This window comes from Lissotriton vulgaris, chromosome 1_1, assembly GCF_964263255.1.
Source record: "Lissotriton vulgaris chromosome 1_1, aLisVul1.2, whole genome shotgun sequence".
In the NCBI taxonomy this organism is placed as follows: domain Eukaryota; kingdom Metazoa; phylum Chordata; class Amphibia; order Caudata; family Salamandridae; genus Lissotriton; species Lissotriton vulgaris.
The window spans coordinates 1,770,124,846-1,770,145,597 of NC_141685.1; the positions used below are offsets into that span (position 1 = coordinate 1,770,124,846).

The 20,752-nt window shown below is 47.9% G+C and overlaps 1 protein-coding gene across 1 annotated transcript in view; it reads left to right on the forward strand.

The window, feature by feature from the left end:
- The window catches only part of AMDHD1 (amidohydrolase domain containing 1), a 135,974-nt gene that overhangs the window by 63,343 nt on the left and 51,879 nt on the right, over positions 1 to 20,752 (forward strand). Inside the window, exons 2-4 of the mRNA XM_086919076.1 lie at positions 14,177 to 14,283; positions 16,702 to 16,766; positions 17,975 to 18,252. Coding sequence (XP_086775202.1) covers positions 14,177 to 14,283; positions 16,702 to 16,766; positions 17,975 to 18,252 — 450 coding nt within the window. The remainder of the gene's footprint in view (positions 1 to 14,176; positions 14,284 to 16,701; positions 16,767 to 17,974; positions 18,253 to 20,752) is intronic.

A 20,752-nucleotide genomic window follows, 5' to 3' on the forward strand; every position in this document is an offset into this window, starting at 1 on the left:
TGCGCCTGGAAGTGTTGGACCTGGAAGTGTTGGTCTGGCTTCCGAGCCAACCACAGCACCGAGACCGCCCTCATCGCTGCCACCGATGACATCCGAGCCCTGATGGACAACTGAGAAACAGCGGCCCTCATCCTCCTAGACCTCTCCGCGGCATTCGACACTGTCTGCCACCGCACCCTAGTGCAGCGCCTCAGCAACGTCGGAATACAGGAGAAGGCACTGGAATGGATCATCTCCTTCCTCGACGGAAGAACACAGAGAGTCCGTCTACTACCGTACAAGTCAGAGGCCACCGAAGTCATCTGCGGCGTCCCTCAAGGATCCTCGCTGAGCCCCACCCTCTTCAACGTCTACATGAGCCCCCTCGCGGCCATCGCACGCCAACACAACCTCAACATCATCTCCTATGCTGACGACACCCAGCTGATCCTCTCCCTGACCAACGACCCCGCCGCCGCCAGAGCCAACCTTCACGAAGGGATGAAAGACGTAGCCGAGTGGATGACGACCGGCCGCCTGAAACTGAACTCAGACAAGACGGAAGTCCTCATCCTGGGCTCCTCGCCCTCCGCCTGGGACGACTCCTGGTGGCCCCCCGCCCTGGGCACCGCACCCAAACCGACAGACCACGCACGCAACCTGGGCTTCATCCTGGACTCCTCCCTCTCCATGACCAGACAAGTCAACGCCGTCTCCGCGTCCTGTTTTAACATCCTGCGCATGCTACGGAAGATCTTCCGGTGGATACCCACCGAGACCAGGAAGACGGTCACCCAGGCCTTCGTCACCAGCCGTCTGGACTACGGCAACGCCCTCTACGCCGGAACCACCGCCAAGTTCCAGAAGAGACTCCAGCGGATCCAGAACGCCTCAGCCAGAATCATCCTCGACATCCCCCGACGCAGCCACATCTCCGGACATCTGAGAGACCTGCACTGGCTCCCCGTCAACAAGAGAATCACCTTCCGTCTCCTCACCCACGCACACAAAGCCCTACACGACCAAGGCCCGAGCTACCTCAACAACCGCCTCAACTTCTACGCTCCCAAACGCCACCTCCGATCGACCAACCACGCCCTTGCCGCCGTCCCCCGCATCCGAAGAGCGACAACAGGAGGAAGGTCCTTCTCCTACCTGGCCGCCAAGACCTGGAACTCCCTCCCTCCCGACCTGCGCTTGACCCAAGACCACCTCTCCTTCAGGAAGAAGCTCAAGACCTGGCTGTTCGAGCAGTAGCAGCACCCCCCCCCCCCCCCCCCAAGCGCCTTGAGACCCTCCGGGTAAGTAGTGCGCTCTACAAATGTCTTTGATTGATTGATTGGAGGAGGCGCTGCGTGCCAAAGCGCTATAATCCTGGAGGTGCTGTGCTGCAGAAGCCCTAGGTAGTCCTAAATTGCCTGAACTGTACTGCCTGCTGTGTGTGCCTGCAAAGCACCGCTTCAACCAAGCTATGGACTGTTAGAAGCGCTGCCTGGCCCTGGATAAGTGCTGCCTGCTAAGCGCTGTGATCTAGAAGCGCTGTTTGAGGAGCTGGGCTGAGGAGAAGTGCTGTGTGCTGGCTAGTGCTGCGCAGCTGGAAGAGGCTGCTTTTGTGTTCCTACGCACTACTGCGCCAAATCCTGCCGCCTCTCGGCCTTGTAAATAGGGCGGGAGCCTACCCCACCTCCGCTTGGGGAGCAGTGTCTGCGTCTGTCTGGTGAGGCCTCGAGGCACATTGTCGGAGCCTGCCTCCCACCCTACTGCCCAGGAAGCCCGGAGCGAGGAGCAGAAGCGTGGAGACAGTGCCAAGAGCCCGGTGAGTGTGGGGCTCAAACAGACTTTGTTGGGGGGGTGTATCAGGGCATACTGTCGGTGCCCAACCCCCGGTGCCAGCATTCCGTGGTGAACTGCCGCCCCCGGGACTTGTACTTTGCTGCAACGGAGGCCGCCCTGCCACTGCTGAGAACTGCTGTTGGCCCTGTTAGCCCCCGTTATGCCGAAGAGGCCCTGCCCCAGGGGAGTTAGTGACTGAGGGTCCCCCTGAACTGGTCCAGTGCCCAAATTAAGTGCTGGTTGGCTGTCGTAGGAGACAAGGTTAACTCCTGGCTAGTGAGGTTTTTAAGCCAATAGTGGCTCCCTGTTAACTTTTTATGCCTGGGGTGCAAATGAGGCTATGAAATTTATTTGCACGTGTTCCTGCCTCATGATACCTGCCTAGGCTTGATATCAAAGTTGTTGTCTATGCAAAAGCTATGCTAAAGTGATGATCTTGCGCCTAATGTTTATGGTATGTTGAATATCTTGCTAAAGGTTTCATGCCCCATGTTTTAGGCCTGCTCCGCCCTATGCCAGTGTCAGGTCCGGGTGTCCTCAGGATCGTACGATGCTCAATGGGTTCCACCACTAGACAGCCCCTAGGTCTGAATTACCACAGACTCAAAGGAGTGGTCAAGTGAGGGACAAAAAAGAGGGAAGGGCAGGATGGGGACAGCAGGGAGAGAGAGCTGAAACGAGAAGAAGGCACTATGAGTCAAGCCCACACAATGCGACCACCTATACTTAGATGACAATGGATACAGGCTATCTTTCTGTACATACACAAATAAAAGGTAATACCTGTAAAGGAAATTAATAGTGCTTTGCCTGGCAATCTGGAGATGCAAATAACGTTCAATTCTAAAAATGCAAAGAACTCTAGGTTATAATATTATCAACAGATCAATGACATGTCCCTGTAAAGAAAAGGCATCGTCACTACATACCAAAAGTATAAATGCAATAGACTTCAACAGGGGGGTTGGGAAAGGCAGCCTGCCAGGCGAAGCTCAAGTACCCCTGTTGTAAAGAGACATAAATTGCACAATAAGTTAATCAAATATCCCAGACACAGGATTGCGCTGCGGGTTAAACTCACCCTTACATACATAACAAGAAATAGTTTCCCATGAAACTCAGGGAGCACCAAAAAAGATACTCCATCAGTGTCCGCAGGCCAGCACAGTAGATCAAAGTCACGAGTGCTCTCTTACACCAGAGAGACGCTCAAAGGTCACCTCCTAATTGTCTGAAGTTAAGTGCAGTTCCAAAGACACCTCTACTCTCTTAACGCAGAGAGTTACCCAATGTTCCCCATTCCTTGCCGGAGGTGAGCCCAGCCAAACAAGTACAAGTTTACTAGTATTGTAAACTGCTGCGCCTGGAGGTGAGCGCAGCCAATAAAGACACAAATGTTCCACAATGCAAGAGGCAATCCTGAAGCCAATGAGGACACTAATCTCCCAAGGTGGAAGATCGGAACTTCCCCTCACGGAGCAGGAGGAAACAAACAGACTTCTGGCTAAAGCCCCTTCGGAATTGCCATATACAAGAAAAACCCCCAAGGATCTTGAACACAGAATGGCAACTGACACTCGATCAGCTCAGGAAATAACTTAGTGTCGGTGCGAACACCCCTACCGTAATCTTCCTCGGTGAAAGCAGAATCAACGGCAGCGCTCCGCAGTTCCCGGCTTCCTCATGAAGTTTTGCGCGATGACATCACCTGCCTCTTCCACCGCGCGCATCCGCTTAGGAGCCTGGGAAATGTAGTAATTCATCAAAAGACATGTCTCACTGCAGTGTTCGAGCCCGCACTCCGCCGTGGGACACAAGAGCCAGGTGTTGATGCTAGGTGCGTGAGGTTCTTTTTGCAGGAGGTGCTAACGCAAGTCCGGTTGTGTTCCTGCCTAATGTCTTATTTCACCCTTACAGCTTGCTTCAAGGGGATGCCAAGGATGAAGGCCTGAGTTTGCCCTGCAATATCGATCCTAAGTTTTATGCATTTCCTGACAATCTTTTTATTTCAGCTGGATACTAAGGGACTTCCTTAACCCTTTTTAGGGCTCGCCTATCCCATTCCGCAGGGAATGGATAGGGGAGAATTTTAGTGGGCAAAAACGTTCTCAAACCATCGTGCGGGTTTCCGAAAGTTCACGTGAACACAAGCACGCGCTTTTCCCTCTGAGAGCTTCACTTCAAAGGGCTCCCCTGCCACTGCTTCACACTTCACAGCCCCACTGCTTCACACTTCACAGCCGCCAGGCCGTGTCTCCCATTTCTCCTCCCCCCTCCCCACAGCAATGCCAAGAGCTTGTTGTTTGTTCATCCTGCTCGCAGTTGAACTGGGTATCACACAGCCTGTGATTGGTATTACGGTAGTCTGGGGTCAGGAGTACCTGAAAACTCGTCGCTATGAACAGATTACATTTTAAACAGTACTTGAGTCGAGCCAGCTCTGTGAAAGCTTGGTGTGGTGTTGAGGATTACAGATTATGTTCTCCGGAGATAGTACGTCATCGGCTATTTTCCTGAAGTGGCGTCCAGATGGCTCTATGTCGAGTTCTTTGCTGCTTCACGCGTTCCCTTGCACGGAATCATTACACAGCTTGTAAATCCGATAAGCAAGAACTTATATGAGAAACGAGAACAGCACGTTCACTGTGGATCAACAAAGTCGCTTATCGAGGTGGCAGAGGGTTGAGAAGTATGTATAATGCTTTTGCTCCCTCTCGTGTGCAGTTGGAACATTACAGCCGGCACAAAGATGACCGAATTCTTTGCCCATGATTGGATGATAGCTACGTTTATTTTGTAAAGTGCCAGCATATTACGTACTGCCTTTTCAGATCGCTATATCTATAACATATATAAACACCACCATGTATGACGCTATGTCATGAACGCTAAAAAGGGCAAGTGATGGTCCGAATGCTTGTTTTGAAAGCGCGTTCTGTGTTTTGTTGCTGCTGTTACCATGCCCAGGTTCACCTTCCCTTCCTGCTCTTCCGGTTTGGTTTCTCTGCTCCCTCACATGGTACTTGTTTGCATTTGTCCATGCCTTCTTTACCCCACCCCCGCTCTCCCTCCCGTTGCCCATGCCTTTTTTTCCCCCGCCCTCTCTCCCGTTGTCCGTGCCATCTCTACCACGCCCTCCCGCCTGTTGTCCATGCCTTCTCATTTGCATCTCCTCTTGGATGATCTTGCGCGTTGTAGGAAATGGGACCCCCGGCCGGCCAGGGCTTGCGCCACAGCCAGTCAGAGACCGCTACCCCTATATAAAGTCGACCCCTGCTCGCCCTCTAGGTAACGCGGCGCAGGCAGTCAGGCCTATCTCGGAGGACATGTGTGAAGCATTTGCGCACGCACCCACCAGCAACAACATCCCGGGCCTCCCACAAAAGGAACTCCACACCAAGTATATATGAAAATAGTCTTTGTATTAAGGACACATAGGAACATACAATTTACAATGTGCTCGAGGCACGGCAGGGGTTACAAGGGAAAAGGGTACAGGGCAGAGCCAAGGGACCACTGCCAGGAAGGTGCACATGATGGAGTTGGCATTTAGACATATAACAACTGGGAGTTTCCTCGGACTAGGACTATAACACATAATCACCAGGAGCTTAGCATTAGAACACGTCACGCACCGGGGTCTCATAGGACTAGCAATAGAACTCACTCTAACCAGCATAGACATACATGAGGCAAGGTACATAACACACCGAGGCCCCCATCAGCAGGGCCACACACAAGAATTCTCAGCATTACTTTGATAATAGTCAGTAGCGCCCCCTAGGCCAGATGGCCTTCCTGGGGCAAGGGCGCTCTAGAGTCTCGATGTCCAGAGAGGGCTGCAAGGGGGCCCGGGGCAAACCTAAACGTGGCAGCGGCCCACGAAGTGCTGGGCCGCTGGGGGACTTGGTCGTAGCCTTGCAGGCTCAGGGGGACAGGGGGCAATGGTGGAGCCTCTCGCAGGCTCAGGGGTCATAGCTGGAGCCACTCGGGCTCAGGAACACTGGGCGGAGCCTCGCGGGCTCGGAGGGCCAGAGACACATGGTGGAGCCTCCTCGGGGCTCAGGGGCAAATGGGCCCGGGGTGGAGCCTCCTCGGAGCCCAGGGATTTTAGATGAAGCCTCTCTGGGCTCAGGGGGCCAGGAAACGTTGGAGCCTCCTCGGGGCTCGGGGGAGAGTGTGTAGATGGAGCCTCTCGGGGCTCAGGGGGCCAGGAAACGTTGGAGCCTCCTCGGGGCTCGGGGGAGAGTGTGCAGATGGAGCCTCCCGGGGCTCAGGGGACACGGGATGGCCAGGCGGGATCCCCCTCGGGGGATCCGGCATCAATGGGGGCCCCAGGGGCCGTGACGGAGCCTCGCGGGCTCAGGGGGGAAGTTGTGGACAGGTGGGGTCCCCCTCGGGGGACCCGGCATCACTGGGGGCCCTTCGGGCCTCGAGGCACAACAGGCGGGTTGTTGGAGGGGCGGGGCGAGCCCCGACAATGTGCCCCGACGCCCCCTCCCCTCCGCTGCACTCACCGGGTCTGTTTCGCCGGTCTCCTTGGCTGCGCCAGCCTTCGTCGTGTGCTCCGGGGCTCTCTCCCTCGCGGGGGCCCCGGGGGGGAATCAGCAGCTTCACGGGGGTCTTGCAGGAGCGCGGAGTGGGCTCCCGCCGCTCCTGCTTCGTCGCTCTTCCTCGGCCGGCCTCTCTCCTTCTCTCGGGCCGGCAGCCAATCACGGCGCGGCCTGGGGGATGACGCTGGGGGGAATCCCGGGCCGGGCCGGCAGCCAATCCCAGCGCGGCCCGGGGATGACATCACCAGGGTCCCGGGCGGCGGCGGTGAACTCTGGGGGAAATCGACGAGGAGTAGGCTTCCTCGTAAGGCACAAGGGCAGGTTGTAGAACCTCTGTAGCACGGGGCAGACGCCGGGTGGGCACCGGTCTTGTTGAATGTAGCGCTCCCAGCGCGAGGGCATGAATGAAGCGCCCCGAGGCGCTAGGCCAGCAGGAGAGCGCTCCCGAGCGCTAGGAGCATAGATGAAGCGCCCCAGGGCGCTAGGACCGCAGGGAAGCGCTCCCACGGGCTAGTGGCAGGGAAAGCAGAATCCATAGGAAGTCCAGGGAGTCCGTAGTTCAGGAGCAGAGCAGGGCCCAGGGGGGCACGCCCTTCCCTGAGCCCAAGCAGCAGCACGACCCAGGCAGGGTCCCAAGCAGGAAGAAGAAGAGAGAGAGAAGAGGGCCCACCCTCCTTTTATACAGGAGCTTCCTTTGTCTCCAAAAGGGGCAGGCAGGGAGAGAACCAGCCAGAACTGGTTATAAGGAATTTCAGGTTACTGGCCAGGCCAGGGGCACTGGACGCACCCCAGGGGGGCGAAGCCAGCCTGGTGGGGGAAGGCCCGGCCGGCTTCAGCCAATCAGGCACCAGCACACCTACTGCACAAACACACCAAGGTCTAGAAGTGGCACTTCCCTTCTAGTCACACCCATGCCGCATACATCATCTTGTAGCATTCAACCTCACGAGCGCATACATACCAAACACGACCCGGCACGCCCCACGCATTAGGAACTACCAGAGCCACATACATTCCCCATGCATTCCTATGGGAGGCAGGTCTCTCTCACCACACACACACTCAGAAGGGGAATCACCATCCCCCGGACACAGATAATAAGCACAAAACTTCAGGGGTGGACCTGCCAGACGGGCCAAGTCCAACACGCGTGTTTATAGTTATGCGGAAAGTATTCACGTTTTGCAATGAAAATGACCCTGAGCCCAAACCTGCTTTCTTTAAAGGATAATGCATTATTAAAATGGGCGAGCTGCACTAGCGAAGCCTCGGCTCACAGATGCACTTAGTCTGTTGTAATTTTACTGGTGTTGTCCAATCTGGCAAGCAGCACCCTCGAGCAGCGGGAAACTAACTTGGCGCCTTAAGAGTAAGCGTTGTTTGTGTGAGCCACGTTTGTTCACATCCTGTTGGACTGGTACCAGCCCTCTCCTTGCTTACAGTGTGCACCTCAGCCAGCCGAGGGCCTATGTTCTTAGTCATCTTCTAATGTCCATCCATATCCTCAGGATGTTGTAATACAGCGGTTGAGTTCCACCAGCAACCACGCAGTGTGCACTGTCAGCATGTGTTTGTGACAAAGAACAGTCCTGCATATCCCACATGTATTCCCCTCTCTATTTACCAGCGGCATATTGTCCGTTGATATCTCTCTCTTCTACTACCTATTCTGTCCTCTCCTGTCTCTCTCTCCTTCTACCTTTCTCGTCTTTAGTTTTTTTTCTTTTTCTCTCCCTCCCTCTATCAAACATTCACACAGACACTCCCTCTGCATCTCGTTATTTTCTCTCGGCATCTCTCTGTTCCGTCCCAGTCTATTTAGCTCTCTGTTTACTCCTCACACTCTCTCTTTCATAGCTACGTTTATTTTGTAAAGTGCCAACATATTACGCACTGCCTTTTCAGATCGCTATATCTATAACATATATAAACACCACCAGAGGGCAGTGTAAATTCATGGTGACTGTCAGAGCAAATGTCTGTGATAAGTGAACCTTGGACTGGCACCTTGTTTTCCCCTTGTTTTTCTGCCCTTCTGCCCACTGTTAGACTGCTTTTTGTGCCTTTCTACCCTCTGCATCGGCACATCATCATTCGGCGCTACCCCAGCATCACTCAGCACCACCACATTATCACTCAGCACCACCACATTATCACTCAGCACCACCACATTATCACTCCGCATCACCACAGCACCACCACAGCATCACTCAGCAGCATCACTCAGCACCATCAGAGCATCACTCAGCACCACCGCAGCACCACTCAGCACCACTCAACACCACCTCAGCATCACTCAGCATCACTCAGCACCACTCCGCATCACTCCGCATCACTCGGCACCACCACAGCATCACTCAGCGCCATCACAGCATCACTCAGCGCCACCACAGCATCACTCAGCGCCACCACAGCATCACTCAGCGCCACCACAGCATCACTCAGCATCACTCAGCACCACCACAGCACCACTCAGCACCACCACAGCATCACTCAGCGCCACCCCAGCATCAATCTGCGCAACCATTCAACAACAACTGGTTCAAATATGTTCTCTCAATGGTGCAAGCTTTATTACAAATGTCACAAAAAGATGTTAATATTTCACTTCGGTTCTTGGATTTTTGTCACAAAATACACTGAACTTAATCTTCACAAAAGTTTTTTACAAAAGTTTAAGCTATTGACATTATAAATTACAATCACTTTTATTTAAGTATTAATTATTTAAAAAAATTAAAAGCCATTGTTATTTGTAATATCAATACATCTAAGTCACGTAATTACAACATATGTTGCATTACAAATGCTATAGGTGTCACATTTGCGAAAGTTATAACTATTGACATTGTAAATGACAAAAGTATTAATTTAGCTATTTTCAAAACCAACACATAAATAAAAAAAATGTCATTTACAAGACCAATAGCTCAAACTTTAATAATGCGAGACCTATTGCATTGCAAATGCTTGTTCTTATTTCTCCCATTTTCCCTTGTAAATAATCCCCCTGATATACTTTGCTCTGGCGCCAGTGGGCGCCCCGTTGTGATTACTGCTGTTATTGTGTTTTACCTTTCAGGTTGGAGATAATACAAACCTTATTCTTTTTCCAACCAGAAACTGTGTTGTGTCTCTTTTGTGGTGTGCCTGGTGTGTCGTCTGCGGGTACTGCGTGAATGCTTCACACATGTCCTCTGAAGTTTGGCCTGCCCACTCTGCTCCATGCTACCCCCTGTAGAATTGGTAACCCCATTTATAACATTGGTGGCAGCGGTGGGATAGGACTTGTGTTTGCGCAGTACCACAGCGACCACAGGTTACATTGCAAATAGAGCACTGAAAAGTAATCACAGTATTTTAGTGGGGATTATTGTTTGGCTGATAATTGTGGTTTCTTTATCATTATTGCTTCCTCCTAAACAGTGTTTTGGAATTGTGTCCCCTTGTGCCCTGTGGGTGGTGTGTCCCGGGTGTACCTTGGCAGGATGGGGTTGGTTTATAATGAGGACGACCTCATGGATTACACCGAGCAGGAAATTTTGGGTTTCTGCAAAGAGAGGGATACCCCCAGTGGGCAACGTTAAAAGGAAGTTGTTCCTCTACGAAGCTCTTAAGAGGGGGGAACCCTTCAAGCCCTGGGGAGACCTGTCTGATACCCCTCCGCATATTTGAAGTGTGGATTTGGTAGAGACCAGATGGAGGGCTCCCAGTCCATAACCCCGGAGGATGGTTACTCTGATGAAGAGGAAGAAGAAGTATATAGGGCAGAGACGCTAGTAGCTGAGGAGAACACCATAGATGGGGAGTCCAGCACTGGGTCCAGTCCCGGGGGCAGTGCCCCATCCCTTTACCGGTCCCCAGAAGAGTGGGTAGACAGAAGGGAAGAAAGGGAGCATCGGCTGGCACTTGCAAACCTCAGGCATGCCAAGGAGTTAGCACAGCTGAGGGTGGAAAAGCAGAGGCTAGAGACGGAAATGGTCCTAGCCAAGAGAGGATGGCGGAGAGACTAGCTCAGGTGGGTGGTTTCTGTGGTCTGGATTCACCGGTGAAGTGGGATCCAGTGGTGGCAGCGAGAGTGGTTCCAGTGCAGGGAGTCCCACTTCCAGAGCCCAGGAGACGGTGCCTGATTCCCAGGAAGAGGGGGACGGGTTAGTGTTCAGGGGCAGGGGAAAGCTGTCCCACCGGTCCTGGAAGGAATTTTCGGAGGAGTGTTTGACTGCTTTGGAGGATTGGTTGGTGGATCGCACAGTGGATGATGGGGAAGAGTTGTTCCAGGTAGTCATCAAGGAGCGACTGCTACACAGTTGTTTTCTCCAGTTACGGCACCACCTGTTGCATTGTAGGTTCTCAGACCCCAGGGAATTTGCACGGGAGGCAGAACTCTGGGTAAGTGCCAGGGAGTCTGAGAGGGCATTGGGGAGTGATCCAGAAGGGAGTGGTGCAGTGATCTTCCGACCCAGCGTATTACTAGCGCTTTAAATGAACCCTTTCGATGCTCATGACGGAACGGTTCCGTCATGAGCATCGGTTGAGCTGTGCTCATGACGGAACCGTTCCATCATGACCACGCCCGTTTCCATTAGGGCTCAACGACCGGCGGTAAATCGTACCGCACTGATGTGGTTAAAAATAAATAAACAGCGTCTCAGAAGGGCTGGGGTAGGAGAAAGATAACACGAGTTAGGCGAGCTGTGTTAGTTAAAAAAAACAAGAAAAAACAAGTGACAGGCTGCTTTGAAAGTGAAAGCGGTCCTGGCCTGCTGAATGTAAGCAAAGCACGTTGTCATTCCTAACTAGGAGAAACTCAATAAAGAAAATAGTACACTTACCGTGTAACAACCAAGGGCCAGTAGTCATGGGAGGTTACAAATGAAGACATGGCCTCACTAAGGATGGACTAACAAGCCTATTAACAAACAAAAGGCAGCATTTACGAAAGACAATTAAAAATATGGGCGGAGACTGGGCGTGGCTTCTCTCCCATATTCTACTACAGCACACTCGTAAAGTGAGCAGCGGATGCACGCTGCCGCTAGGCTGACCTAAAAAGGAAATGGTGCCCAAAGTGCCCTTGGCTTGCTTCACAAACACTCCAATTGAACGAGGTCCCTTTTCGCCACTTCCTGTGTATCTGGGTGTAGAGCTCAGTGACGCAGTTGCTGATATCTGAAATGTTCAGCTTCTGAGAGGTGGAAATCTTGCTTGCAGTGCTCAAAAGTGAGCATGTCCGAATTGTGCAAGCGGTGCAATAGTGTGAGACCGCCCCTCTTACTCAATGCATTAAATGGGCCTTGTTGCATAGCCGAGGGGAATGCTGGGTAGTAATAAATTGAGGTAAAACGGGAGAGGGAATGTGCTCGAAGCAGCCCTTTTAACTACCTCGTCCCATGCTCTCAGGGTCGTTCCCGTGCTAAGATGAGCATTAGGGGAGTAATACGCTTTTGGTTTCCACAGCAAGTCCCATATGACCTGTCCTGCAATCGCTCTGTCCATACGGAGCCAGTGCTTATCTGACTCTCTCTGGGACGATTCAGTGATGACTCTTAGTTGGGTGGCTTTATGGTAGAGAGTAAAGTCTGGACGGGCCACACCCTTTTCAGTTTTGGGGCGTTAAATCGATTGTTTTTGAAATTTTGGCAAAGAAAAAACAAATCCTTCGCCTACAACCAACATCTGGCGAGGGGCAACAAGGTGCAGTGGGCATAGCAGAGAGAAAAGGAGGATGGGGATGGGGAGGAATCAAGGCGATGGGAGAGAACAAGAAGTAAAAGCAATAAGGTACAGATGTGCAGGTAGTTAACAGCCATATTTCAACATCTTTTCAGTGCAGTGGGGGATCAAGGCGGCGCGGGGTCATCTACAGTGAGCGGAAGTATATTTTCGTTGCTATACACAGCTCCTCCGTGACCTGACTTGCCTGTCACCTGTCATTGTGACTTCAGAACTTGTAAAGAAGGATTGATCCAAAATAAGTATTTCCAAGTATCTTTCTTGGAAGACAAGCAGGTACACCTTATCCTGTCCAGCTGTACTCAAAAACTGACTACAGTCCCACCATTCTATAGTCTAGCTGTAGTGCATCTTCCATCACCATGGTACCAGGAGAATGCACTACTTCCAAGACACCACAGAGCTCAACTGTAATAACTTATTATAGTTGACTTCTGGCATCTTTTCTTTATAATAGGTGACCGAGTGTGTAAAAAGTCGCCTATTATAAAGAAATTAGAGATGGGCGTTTATACAGGGGTTGCAGAATCCCATGTATTATATAATGTGTATAAACTGGAATAAAGGACTGCACAATGTTTATAGGACAACAAGGAAAAATATGTGCAATGCAACAATTGACAAAGTAACATCCACGGCTGTCCTGACCCACTTTGATGAAACAAAGCAATAAAGCCTTTCCCACCAGATGGCAAATGCCATATGAAATGATGGCCTCGGGTCCTCTTCTAATTATTGATAGAAGTTGTTCATCTGAATAAAGGAATATAAGGTTTCTTATGCCTCGAAACGATGACTTTGGAAACTTTTTAAAGAAGGATGAGAGATGGCTTGTCAGCCTAAACAACAATAACCCACCCCTTAATGATATTGAAAGTTTTTTGTCAGCAAATATACTGAAGTTAATAGATCCGACCGAGGAGAATTCTTTGCCGGGTTTGGCAGGGAAGATAAACGAGGGATCTTTCATAACTCAAGTGCTTAAAGTAATGAAAGTGAAAGCCTTGTCATGATGGGCTGTACAGAAATGGCAAATAATACTATTGACCAATGACCTGCATGTGTGGCTATAGATAAGAGGAGGTTGTAATCATGCAATTTTTCAACTCTTGTTCCTAGAAGTGATAAGTCCATTTGTGAGATAATACGAATATTTGAAGGCTGAATCAAAATGTACTGAAAATAAATATATATAAACCATGTTTATATTTTAATGAATCACTGAAAATAACACCACTTTTAGAAGGATTTTTAGTTGACCTTTCCTGCTCAGTTTTTTGTGAATCGTATTTTTACATTTGAGAATTCTGCGAGGATAAATTGATATACTTCTATCTGGAAGACTTCGGCAAATTGTTGCTTAACATGTGCTTGTTAGTTGGATGACACTAGGGCTGTAATACATATAATAGTATATGTCCCACATATTTGTCACTTTTGATGCAAATTTTAAAAAACGATTTTAAGAGTCTTTGGAACTAATAACGGGAAAATATGATTTGTTTTTTAAGTAGTGAATCAAATACTTTTCATGTCACAGTGAATTAGACTGCGTGAGGAGTCTTGTAAAAAATAATTATCACAAAATGTGCATTTTCAATAAAATGTTTCTAGTTTTTAATGCGATTTGGTATATCTGCGTTTACAATGTTTGCAGTAGAGTTGACTGATATAAATATAAATTAATAAAGTACAAATATTTATTATGCACAATAACAAGTCATTTTAAATTTTATGCAAACTGGAAGTTGTTGACCTTCTGGACCGTATTGTTAAAGAATGTGGAGTTTTCTAACCTTAACAACATCCAGCATGTTTCTTGGAGGTAATATAGCTCCCAAAAACGTGGTTTAATAGAATATTTGAGATTGGGAATTTAATTCCATATTTCAGATAACCATGCCAGTTTGATTATGAAGAGTGCCTTTGCTTGTGTCTTTTGATTGTAAATGATGCCAAGTTACACGTTGGATCCTTGTTTTTGTTGCCCATCCGTATATAACAAAGCACTCTACCAACAGCTGAAAGTATTGTAATGTATTATATAGTACTACAGCATTCTGTTTTTTTCTTTACAGAGATGGATGCATAAAGGCAATTGGCCCAGCAAACACAATTGCGGCACAATTCTCAAAGTCCTCTTTTGAAAGAACAGTTGACTGCTCTGGAAAGTGTGTGCTGCCTGGTAAGTAAACTCTGTACTATGTGAATTAAAAGGGTTAGTTGAAAGTCATCTTCTAGAACCCTCAACTTTCAAATTAGTTGGCTTCCCCCCTGCCACGCCCTGCTGCACCACGCTTACCTGTGCCGGCGGCCGGCACAGGTAAGCGTGGTGCAGCAGGGCGTGGCAGGGGGGAAGCCAACAGACAACGGATTAGATTTTATTTATTTATTTATTTATTTATACATAGTGCGTCGTCTGACGTTTTGGTCCCGCCTCACCGCATTTACCTGTGCCTTCCGCCACTGAATCGTTCACCAGGAAATCAACCAGAATTGGGAACTCCCTTCCCCCAGATCGAAAAACCAATATATTTCTTAACATTTTCAAGTCTAAGCTGAAATTTCTTCTGTTTCAAAGGTGCCTCCACTGTGCTCTAGTTAACTCAGCTGTATGATAACCTACATGCTTCCATCCTTTTCTTTCTCACTTCCTACTTTTAGTAAACCTCATATCTCCTTCTACCTTCCTTCTTTTGTATTTCCTGTTTGTCCTGCTCAGGACCTATGTTTTATTTTTTTCCCTTGGGTTTGCATCACAAACTGTGTTCTCTAAACAATGTCCTGGAATCCATGCATCGATCTCAAGCGCCTGTTTTTCCTGACGCAGCAACGCCAAGCAGTTAAAAACCAATGCATCACTGTGGCTGAAGAATTGATCCAGTGCCTGCTGTGTGACTGAAAGATAGCTGCAGCCTGAGTCCTGAGCACCATGTCTCCAACCATCAATGCACCTGCTCCGACTCCGTCGCAGGCTGTCCTGTGCGGCTGTAGTAATTGACGCATCAACTGCTTTGCAGCTCGAAAATCAACACAGCACCTGTTTTACCGTCACCTCATCGACCCAGCGTGTCAGGATTTGTGACGCATCCTCACCTGTGTGCCAAGTTCTTCATTAATGTTGCCCAGAAGTAAGGAACCGAGGCTCCGTGTCTGGAAATTGAGGCATCACCTCCCCTCGCATTAAGGAATTGCGGCATCCTCTCCCCTGGCAGTAAGGAATCAATGCATCACCTCGCCTACACTGCCATAACGAATGCAGCACCTCCCCTGGCAGTAAAGATTTGACTGATCACCTTCACTTGGAGTAAGGAATCGCTTTGCTTATCTGGCACCTCATCTCCCCTGCACCTGTTTTCGTCTTTGATTTTGACGCGTCTCAGATACTTTGTGATAAAAGTGACACATCCATAGTTTCCTGTGGACTGAATTATTTCAAACTTTTTAAAAGTGGTATCTTGACTTGTGTATGTGGCTATTTGGCCGTTTGATCTTGTATTATTCAGATAAATATTAGTTATTTTTCAGAACTGCTGTCATGTCCTATTGTAGTGTTTTCACTGTTACTCTGTGTGTATGTACAAATGCTTTACACATTGCCTCTGAGATAAGCCTGACTGCTCGTGCCAAGGTACCAAGGTGTTGAGCAGGTGTAATCTTGGGTGTCCCCTCGCTTGGAAGGGTGCAAGCCACTGCCAACTAGAGACACCATGTCTAACAGTAGCCTTTAAAGAAAAGGCCACTGCAGTGACCTATAAGCTTGCACTGATGTATCTACAACTTTAATATTATGCACACTGCCTCCTGGGGATTAGGAGGTTTTCCTTAAGTGTGACTGGTATATATTAAAACAGTTAATTGACTGTGCCACACATGGTGAAGGCAGAGTCTGGTTCGAACAATTTGCACTGTTCTAGCAGTCTGCAGTGGTAGGCCTGCTGTCAGTAGTTTACTTGGGTCACTCAGGCCAGCACAAACTGTGCTTCAGGCCCTGGTGACCCCTTTAACACCCATGCCCAGGGTACCACATGTATCATATAGTAGAGACTTATAAGGGGGTTAAAGTCCTTTGCCAATTTAGGTCAGTTTGCACATTTCAATTTTAGGGAGAGAGCTCTGGCATTGGGGCCTGGCAGGCTTCAGTGCACTGTCGGAGTCCAAACCCAGCATCTACTAGTCAGAATGGAGGCAAATAGTGGGGGGCATCTGCAAAAAGGCCTGTATCATTACACTTAGGAGACATCTGCTCTGTCAGCCCCCCACCATGAACAGACTATCCAGAAACAGAAGAAAGGATTTTTTTCTCAGAGGCATAGTTTGTTCTAGTTACCCATCCTCTTGTAGTATGTAACCCCAAGTCTTGTGACACCATCATTTTATAGGATCACTGATGTTTGTTGGGCGTCCAAATTGTCGTAAACTAGGAAAACAAAAACTTGTTTAACACGTTTGGGTCCAAAAATGATCTTCCGGAAAAAGGTCTCATTTAAAAGTCAGTTTATGGCAACCTTGATTGTAGCAGCGATCCCTCTCTTCTATTAGTGTTTGCAGAGGCTTTCATTTGTGGAACCTTCTGTTTATTTCTATTTGTTTTTAATTTTAGGGCTTGTTGATGCACATACACACCCAGTCTGGTCCGGTGACAGAGTTCATGAATTTTCAATGAAGGTAACGTACATGTGCTGCAATGAACTCAAAATACCTCTAGTACTCTCCCTTTGCAAGTCTTCAGAAAGGGACTAAAAATCTACGGTTTCTCTTTCCGACCGTAAGCAAACTGTGTACCCAGACTTGCACCAAGCGCTTCCCAACAGCAATTCATTTATCTCCTTAAATGTTATCGTGAAGCATCATTTTTGGGTTCTTTAAACTTTGTTTCAGTCACACAGCAAAATCCCTTATCCGAACTTGGTATGGTGCTATGTGGTCCCTTCATTTCTGCCCCATAAGCATTTTGAGCGATTGATCACTGGTGATTATTCAAATAGCGACTAGGAAAATTGTGGTTTTGGTTGCAATTACTTCTCTTCAGAGTTGGCAAACGACAAGCTCCATCCTGTTTTAAGGTGTGCTCTGCTTGTATGAGAGAATGGCTGCCATCATATACAGTTACTATTTCTCCTAATGTTCTGGCAGATTTTTATCTCAACCAGAAGAGTGTGCTCCTTTCCCTTTTCCCCAGACAGAATCCTCCAGTTCGCACTCCGGATGTAACCGGGAGGCCCAAGATGGTGCCTATTGCATTTGAGTACTACCTTCCCTTGGATGTTACCTGCTAGACAACCCTGTGGTCTGCTCCTCATATGTTCTATTAACATTATGTTAAGGACAACAGCTCCAAAGATGAGATTCTGTTTCTCCGAGCCTCATTCCCTAACAATAGTCTTGCTTTTCTAACTTGCGGGGGCAGGAAGCCCTAGTAAGGACAAATTGCTCACCTTGTGACACTTCAACTTGTAGTTCTTAAACCCCAGTGCTTGGTCTTAGGTTTTATACAGAGAAGAAAACTATAACATGGAAGTTGGTGGCGCATAAAGGCACAGCCTGTGGTGGGTATATCCTCAACACCACAGGTTAAATGCTCGCTGTGCATGCTTGTTCCGGTGCAACTACTTCCTTCTTGCTAGGTTCCATGGTTATAACATCATGGAGGACTCCAGAGTAACAAAAGTCACCATAGTGGGTAATGTCTACCTATACAATAAATTACATTTGGTCGTTCCCCTTCAACGTAGCTTTGTTTTTGAAAAGTTTAATCTATTTTTCTCAGGTTTTCTTAATTAAAAATGCAATAGAGACCTTCTCAGTAATTATCCGAATTTTTAACCATTTCTTAGTTTTGTTTTATTTATTTAAATACCAGTTTCCTGTTTTAGCTTGCAGGTGCTACATACATGGACATTCACCAGGCTGGAGGGGGAATACATTTCACTGTGGAGCGCACCCAGAACAGCTCTGAGGAGGAACTCTTCACCAGTCTCAAGCGCCGCCTTCTGCGCATGCTCCGTGCAGGGACCACGTTGGTTGAATGCAAAAGTGGATATGGTTTAAATCTAGACACTGAACTAAAAATGCTGAGAGTGATTGAACGAGCTCGACGTGAGCTGGACATCGGTATCTCCTCGACTTACTGCGGAGCACATGCAGTGCCCAAGTAAAATGCATTTTCATTTTAATGATGCTGACCCAAAACTTGCTATACCTTCACTGTGTATGAGTTAATGAGAAATGTCTTCTCTTTCTGATTGATTTACATTGAAATTAAACTTTGTCTAGTTAAAGTAACTAAGGCTAGCTCTGATTGCATACAGGAGCTCTGTTTATTAAAGCATACCATTCCCTGCATGTGACAAGGTGCAGGAATATTTAACCAAGAATTACAATGAGCCAGTTACCAAGGAAACCATAGCCACTTATTTAAATGATATTGCAGCGGAATTATGAGGTGTAAGGTGCAGCGGAGTGGGGAATGGGGGCTGGCGGTCCGGGGTGGGTGTGTTCTCCCTTTCCCAAGAAGTAGAAGCAGTGTGAAGAAGATGCATCATCTGTGTGTGCAAGCCTAATCCTCATATCTACCATGTAACTCTATGCCATTTGTAACACCATCTTCCAATTCTGACCTTTTAGCCAATGTCACTTCTGAAACCTGTAGTTTCACATTTGCTAATAATTATATGAGCTTATTAATTGTAGAAGCCGAGTTTGACTGAACGTGTCGCACAAAGATGTCTCACGAATGTCCCACATGTTACTGACTGTGCTTTCTATCAAGAAGAGTAGTAAAGAAAATGCATCGACTTCCAAACAATGAAAAGTTGACTCCCAGATCTCCGCAGCAGATACACTAACCTGCTGATATATCATACTGCAGGGTTTAAAAAGAAAAGAGTGCCAAGACCCGCCAAACGCCCTTCGAAATTTGCAAAAACCTGAAAGCCACTTGACAAAAAAGCTTGCCCATGCCAAACACTAACCTTTAAACAAGCATTTACAATGCAATGGTTTCGCCTTTGGAAAAGTTAGAGCTATTGGCATTGTAAATGACAAAATTTGTATTTGTGTTGGTTTTGAAAACAGATAAATAAATGGCATTGTCATTTACATTGCCATTAGCTTAATCTCTGCAGTAACTCTGCAGTCCCTAGCACTCCATAGCACTCCCTAGTCACTAAATAAAGAAATACGGCTGCTTTCTTCCTCTATCAGTGGCTTTCGGCTGATGAATCATTTTGCTATTTCCTAGTTTTCCATCTTTCGTTTAGGGGATGCACGGCCGGACCCAGTAACATGTCTGCAATAGTTATAAGAACCCGCCCGGAGTGGTAGGCGGAGCTATTGTATAAGTTGTTTACTGAGATTTTGGAAACGGGGAATATCCTGGAAAACTGGAGAGGCGCAATTATCAGGCCTATCCACAAAAAGGGAGATATAAAAACTCCCAAAAAATTATAGGCTGATTAACCTTTTAGAAGTGGCAGAAAAAAATATTTGCAAAAATAATCTTGGGAATATTAAAGGAGTGGGCTGACTCAAATCATATAGTGCCCCCCAGAACATGGGGGTTTCAATGAACTCCATTCTACAATTGACCGTTGCTTTGCGCTCTGGTCCATTGCGCGTACGTCTGTCGGGCAGAGGGGGAAGTTATTCTGCTGTTACGTAGACTTCCGCGCAGCTTTTGATCTGGTAAAAACATGACATTTCAAAAGACCTTCTAAGGCTAATTCAGGAGCGACACAGGAGTACCTGGGCCCAGGTCATTATAGACACAAAGGGGACCTTAACACAAAAATTACAACTTAACAATGAACTTGGGTAGGGGTGCGTACTAGCTTCCTTACTCTTCTGTCTATTTGTTATTGATCTGCCTGCGGTCATCGCGTCTGCCAAAGAATTTAGCCCCAGAATAAATGGTAAACATGTGGCATTCTTCCTGTTTGCAGAAGACCTGGTGATATTAGATCAAACAGAAATAGGTCTACAAAGGAAACTAGACATGTTTAGAGAATACTGTAGGTGTACAAAATGAGTGGTACATATGGATAAATCCAGGAAGCTTTGTTTTGGGAAGAAAAAGGGTAAATTTAGATGCCATCGAGGCCGTGAGAAGCTTGGCTTCGTTAGCGAATATTAGTATCTTGGGGTCTGGTTTGAGAGGTCCCAGAAATGAAAAAAAAAACATTTTGAGGTGCAGAAGATCAGGGCAGTGGCCTTGTGAGCGGCCTGATAAAATTCAATAGGGACTTTAGAAAAATGTCATATAGACCTGTTTTGAAAGACTGTGTAGCAGTGCTCCCCCAGCAATTGCAATAAGGAGCCGAGCTGTTATATATTAGTGGCAAAAGTAGGTGGGATGCTGAGGAGGGGAAATGCTGAAAGAGATTATCGTCCCTCCCCGGCTCTGCCATGACCCAAGCAATAAGAATAGAAACTGGCATGACATTGTGGAATATATTGGCTACGGTGGTGCTAATAAGATTCTGGAAAAGATTGCTTGGGGGGGGGGAGAACAGAAAGTTTATCAGTGGTGCAAAAAATTAAATCCTGCAACGTGAACTACAATGGGCAAAAATTGTTGGGAAAAATTAAATTTAGGGGCTCTCTGTAGGGATATGAAAGTAAAACTGAGCCAGCAGAACCTAAAAACTGAAATC